Source organism: Poecilia formosa, unplaced genomic scaffold, assembly GCF_000485575.1.
Source record: "Poecilia formosa unplaced genomic scaffold, Poecilia_formosa-5.1.2 Scaffold311, whole genome shotgun sequence".
Taxonomy (NCBI): Eukaryota; Metazoa; Chordata; class Actinopteri; order Cyprinodontiformes; family Poeciliidae; genus Poecilia; species Poecilia formosa.
In genome coordinates, this window is record NW_006800250.1 from 193994 (window position 1) to 200617 (window position 6624).

A 6624-nucleotide genomic window follows, 5' to 3' on the forward strand; every position below is an offset into this window, starting at 1 on the left:
ACAAAAAAACAAAAACTTCAAAACAGCCAAAAAAAAAACAACTCATCCTAGCCTCAAAACTTTTTATCCAAAATACTAGTTGGTTAATTGCTGTGTTCTCATTAAACGTGTTTATTTTCAAAATGTCAAATTGCGTCGGTGGAAACAGCTGGTAAATGATCTGCTTTAGTCTAATTTGATCAAATGTATGAGAATTAAATGGGGAAAAGCTCAGGTTTACATAGATCACACATCTGGGCATTTGGTCTCACTGAAGCAGTTTTTCAATCTGCCGTTGTTTTGATGTGGTTTGTAGGTGAACAAATTAAAAGGCGTGACCTTCTGTTCCATGAGTTGGGTCATTTTCAACAGTAGAAGCTTAAAAGTCTTTCTGTACAAACACTTATGTGTATGTAATGAAGACACCACGCTCTTCCCTGGCCAATATGAGACACATAGTAACCTCAACACAAACACCTGGAAGTACTTCCTCGTCTTAACTCTGTCTCCCTTCTTTTTTTTTCCCACCTCCATTTTACGTTTTTGCACTCCTCGTGTACTCCGGTTATCTAAACATGGAATTTCCCGCTCCGTCTGATCTCATAAGTCCTGACTGAGTTGTCCCTCAACATTGAGTTCATCTAGACGTTTCCAGCAGCTGTCCACTTCATCATCCAGCAGCATGGACTTCAGCTTCCTCAGCTTCCCTCCAGCTGTCACTTTTCCTGCACCTCTGACAGGCCCACATGTGTCTGTAGTCTTAGGGGCTTTGTTACACTGCCACCTGCTGCACTCACAGCGGTACTGCAGAAAAAACAGATCTGACAGCTTTTTAAACCAAAGTTCACCAGCTTTTGATGATGAGAAACCAGATTTTCTTCTACAAGCTGAAAATGATATAAAATACTAATTATTTCTGATTTCTGTTTAAATCTGAATAAGAATGTATAGTTAAATAACAAATGAGGAAAAAATATATATTTTGAGGATTATCAAGCGATAATATCATAGCAAAGTCTATTTATTTCAGTAACTTAAGTCTAATTAAGAAAAACATTTATTTGGATTTATCACACATAGAGTAAATCAAGTGTTTAGATTTGGGTTTTCAGCTAGATTATAGCTGAAAAGCCAAAATTCAACTTCTCAGAATATTGGAATATTTTGTAAGGCCAAAAAACCGGAGGGGATATTTAGTCATGGCCTACATAATGATTGGACACACTGATGAATATATACATTTATATACAATAGGACACACCACAAAAACCTGGCTGTTCAGACTGAACTACCATTGTACACTCATGACAACAGACGAGATTTGGCGGACGAGATTTTATTTTGACTCAAAATAAAACACCATTAAAGTTGTGTTTGGTCTCCTTCAAAGAACCTAGTCCACGTAGGTCCGGGTACACAGACTTGTAGCAGGACTCAGTCACAAAGTGAGCGAGTGTAAATTCAGACAAATCCGGCCTTTGACGGATGCAGTCACTGAATTTGGACATACTATAAATGTCCGGCAGATGTTGTCTGCGGACTTTCAGCGAACATTGGCTTGAGCGTTGGCTGGACGTTTGCTAGATATGATAATGTACACACTCCAAGTGTCCCCGCTTACTGTGCTTTGGTATGTGTCAAACACACTAATGGAAAGTTGAGGCAAAGAGAAATATAACGATAGAAAATACAAGAGAACTGCATTTCTTGATAGCATTGGAAACCAAAGTCTGATCGAGTGTTTAAGGGATATTTAAGTTATGGACTGGACCTCAAGTCGGATCCTCAAGACTGACCATATGCAGATGGACTACAACTGACTCATTTAATGCCACTCCAAAACCAGAGACTGTGTAAAAAAAAAAATTCTTGGGGTAAGAAGAAAACAAAGAGTTGACTTTTACTCTGTAAGTCCTATTTTTAGACTTAAGTACATTTTGTTTGGCAATTGAGGTCCCAGAGGAGGAAGAATGGAGAGACATAGAGTCCCAGCTGCATGTAATCCAAGTGGAATATTTCGGGTCTTTAACAATTTGGGGAGGCATGTAAACTGCTGGTGTGGGTCTTTAAACTTAGTTACTGAAAAATATGAGCTAATCAAACATAACAGCAAATATGTTACTGGGACGCACATCAGACAATCATCATGTGTCAGTTGGCTCTATCTTTACCTTTCTGGAGGTCTGATGTTGTGTTTCAAGGTGAAGCAGGATAATCTCCATGTACAGGGCACAGAAACGGCGACGTTACTCCCTCTCCTTTCATTTCCTATGGAACTTGTGCAATGATGCGACATATATTTATCGACCTCCAGCCAAGCGACTGGCGAAATTCATGCATGTGAAATTTCAAGCTTGTACACGAAGATGAGGCAAGCAACACAGCTTAAGAAAATTGAAAAATGTTCAACTTCAGTTGCTGTAGTGTCCCTTGTGTTGGGTTCACCCCTGTGTGTCGAGCCCAGTATGACCTGCTGTCATGTTGTGTTCCAGGTGGAGACCGAGACCCAGGAGCTCGTTGACGGCTCGCTCATCGACCTCTGCGGCGCCACCCTGCTGTGGCGCACAGCTGAGGGCCTGTCCCGCACTCCCACCCTCAAACACCTGGAGGCGCTGCGGCAGGAGATCAACGCAGCCCGCCCTCAGTGCCCCGTGGGATTCAACACACTGGCCTTCCCCTCCATGCGCCGCAAGGACACGCCCGACGAGAAGCAGCCCTGGGTCTACCTGCAGTGTGGCCATGTGCACGGCTACCACAACTGGGGGAACCACCGTGAGGAGAGGGAGGGCCGAGAGGGCCGGCTGCGGGAGTGCCCCATGTGCCGGGCGAAGGGCCCCTACGTGCCGCTGTGGCTGGGCTGCGAGGCGGGCTTCTATGTCGATGCCGCTCCACCCACACACACCTTCAGCCCCTGCGGACACGTCTGCTCGGAGAAAACGGCAACCTTCTGGAGCCAGATCCCGCTCCCACACGGCACCCACACCTTCCACGCCGCCTGTCCCTTCTGCGCCCAGCAGCTGAGCGGTGAGCAGGGCTACATCAGACTCATCTTCCAGGGACCCCTCGACTAGCGGCGGGGGAAACTCCTCGGCATGCTTCAGAGGATCCAGATGGGACGAGAGTTCCCTACTGATTTTTTTCTCTCTGGACCTTTTGCCTCTGTCTCCTTTTTAAGTGACCTTTGTATTGCTTTTTTCATGAATGACAAACAGATTTCTATATTTTCATGAAACCAGAGACACAAAAAAACAAAAACAAACAAAGAACACTGCTGGGTAAAACTTTGTGTCACGGGGAGAACTTTCAACAGTATTTATCTGACGTACTGACACGCCGTTAGTGGTTTTTATTCATGTATTTGTTGCAATACACGTGTACATCTCTCAGAGCCTATTTAAAGAAATGTGTTTATTTATGACCCAGGATGTTGCTTCAACCTTTATCCCTCATCCATAAGTAATTTTCTTTGAAAATCCAGCGTATTTGTTAAACACACATGAAGTTTTTGGAGTTCCAGGAGTTTCGTTCCGTGTTTTCTCTCTCTCTCTCTCTCTCTCTCTCTCTCTCTCTCTCTCTGTCTCTCTCTGTCCATATTCACCTGTCGAAGCCATTCAATGTATTTATACACCTTGTGTCCTAGTGTTCGCTCTCATCGGTTACCTTCTCAGACGTTTCACTTGCAGAGCAATAGAAACCTCCTCAAGCATTAAACGGAGGCATGTTTTTCGATGCCTGCTCGGCCGCCGCCCTCCCTTTAACGAGTGACTTCGTCCCGATCACCTGTTAGCCATAAAAACAAAACGCAATTATGTAGCCGTGGACTCGCACTCTAAGCTGAACTGTTGTTTGTTCTTATTTTATTTTAAACATAGAGGAGCTCCCAGACAGGAACTCATGGTACTGATGTTTAACAGATGTGGATAGCGTCTTAATTCAGTCTGCGTGGCTGCTGTGACGTTAGTGAAGGTCTGTGTCAGATACCAACCAGTATAGTCAGAAACCGCCAGGATCTCAAATTGCTTCTTGGTGCCTCCAAGAGTAACAGTGCCCCCTGCTGGTGGCTTTTCAAACACACACACACACACACACATTCAAACACACACACACACACACACACACACACACACACACACACACACACACACACACACACACACCTAATATGGGGCTTGCCATTGTGATGAATCAAACTGAGGCAATTTAGAGTCATTTTCTCCTACATTTGGTTCAGAGATGCACCAATCAGACGTATGCTGGTTGATACCAAGTCTGATCTGCCTATTCCAGTTTTGACGAGCTGTATTTTTAGAAAAGAAAAAAAAAAGTACCACATATTGTTTAATTGTGGCCAACAGAAAATTACCAGATTGTTCCTACATATGTATTAAAGTGCAGTGTTTAGCGGATTGATTGTAAACTCAAAAAGTGCATCAAGTTCTTCTTTGTAGCTGATACATTTATAGACTAAAATGGCTTCTTAATTTTAAAACACTTGGAAAAAGAGGAAAAGTAATTTTTCTCTGTTTGAACTACTGACCATCGATCAGAGAAAAATCTTCCAGTTCTGATCTCTGGCTAATTGATCGGCACATTTCTACTTTGATTGAATAATCATCACAGCACAAAGGATTTGACTCATCTGATTCGTGAGCCGCAGCTGCCACAGGTGGAGACGTGCGTTGATTTTTTTTCCCACAGGTCTTTGTGACAATTTGTGCTTTTCAGGCATCATCTTCGTGTGATTTTCTATGAGGCACAGATTATCAGGGCTGCCTGTTCTTTTCTTTTCACTGAAATGGTTCTTGTAAATGTTTAATGAGAACATCAATGCATTTTTATTTTTTTAAATCAAGACAATATGAGATACTCCACATATAATATGATTTAGTAAAAAAAAGCAAAAGTGTTATGGAATTTCCCCAAAATTTTTACAAAAAGAATAGTTTTTTTTTATATATACGCCACAAAAGCAAACATTATTCATACTGCTGATAAAATAACATATTGATTTGTACATCAATGTACAGTATTATTATTTATTGTATGATACTTAGATTTAAAGGAGAATGAAGAATAAACACAAGTAAATAGAGTAGCCATTTTTTATGTTTTCTGCATAGACAGTTAGACTGTATTATTCTTTAGATAGTAACACATGAATAGCAAGATTGATATTAGTTTAATTTGTCAAGCTGGTTGCTTTTAGAAACTAGCCTGAAGTCTGCTGCTTTACAGACATGCTGTTTTCTGTATGCCACTTCTACTTTTAAAATGTCCTTAAGATGGGTGGCACTTTTTTAGGTTAACTCTCCTGTGGTTTAAGTGCGAGACTCAGGAGAAACGGGGCAAATGTGACAGTCAGACAGCGGGGAAGCAGGGGAATGACCCGTCAGACCGTCAATTCCCGAAACCACACACAAAGACACCTGGACCACGCACAGAGTAAAAAACTCGTGACGTCCAAATTATCCCCATCTCTTAAGACAGCGGGAGGATTTTAACACCATGACTAGCTTTTGTGCAACCGTTAGTAGATCCACAACATCTGACTTTCTTTCTTATGAGCAAGGTAGAAATGTGATAGATTTCCCCCATCCAGCAGACTGATACTTTCTCAAGTAAATCATTAAAAGACATTACATTAAAGGAATGAGTTGATGAAAATTTTTTGAACCTTAACTTGCTGTACCTTAATAAAATTCCCACTGCTCACCAGAAATTTTCTAGTTGAACTATGCATCCACCCTCCTCCCTCCTACCTGAGAAACTGGGAATAGATTTAACTGAGGCAGTCCTGATGTCACTTTTTCTTTTATTATAAAAATAAAAGCACAGATTCTCCCAAACTCCTACTGCCTCGCACGCGTTGGTGCGACCTACATTAGCGAGACACTGAAGCTGTAGACAAAACTGAAGCGTCTCTTCCATCCTTCAGGTCCTCGCGAAGTCCGAACCCTCGCAGGTAATCGGTCGTTCTGTGTTTGTATGCAAGAAAGAGAGAGATTGTAATTTAACGGGTTGATTGTATGTGTCCAGTTTCTGTCCACGCAGTAGCTCTCCTCGTATCCTCAGACCGCGACACACTAACTCACCTCAGGGAGAAACCGATGACCCGTGCACACTCTTGCACACCCTATGCTACAGCCATCTGAGGATACGTCACCTTAAAAAAAGAAAGAAAAAAAAAGACAAAAGCTTCTGTCCTCTCCTTCACTCAGCCTTGTTTAGTCTTGTTTCATGGACTCTGTGTGAATAAAGGGCTTCCCTCTGTCTCTCTACTGTTCTCTCAGCCCTGTTTTGACTCAAACACCAGTTTATCCCTCCATCTTTTACTCACCTCTCCTCCTGTCTTTGTGCTTGTAAAAGGCAAAATCAAAGAATGTTTCCAGCAAACACTTTTTTGTATCAACTTTAAACAATAAAGTGTAAAAGTGACATTTAGTTGTGTTGAGTTTCACTTGGATGCCAGCCAACGATGGGGGAGTTGGTTCTACTTCCACCACTTGGTGATATTTTTCTTTTTTTATAATGAATGGAGCTGATGATTCAACCATACGGAAAGAGACAGAGCAAAAATAGCATCCATGGAAGATTTATAAGACCAAAAAGAACACAAAGGTCTATTTCATGTGTCCCAAAAATTCT

At 42.0% G+C, this 6624-nt stretch overlaps 1 protein-coding gene across 2 annotated transcripts in view; it reads left to right on the forward strand.

The window, feature by feature from the left end:
• The window catches only part of peli1b (pellino E3 ubiquitin protein ligase 1b), a 46601-nt gene extending 40187 nt beyond the window's left edge, over positions 1 to 6414 (forward strand). For both annotated transcript variants that reach the window (XM_007572923.2, XM_016661111.1), the window contains exon 7: positions 2472 to 6414. In XM_007572923.2, the coding sequence (XP_007572985.1) occupies positions 2472 to 3050 (579 nt within the window). In that variant the 3' untranslated portion in view covers positions 3051 to 6414. The remainder of the gene's footprint in view (positions 1 to 2471) is intronic.
• Positions 6415 to 6624: the final 210 nt, after the last annotated feature.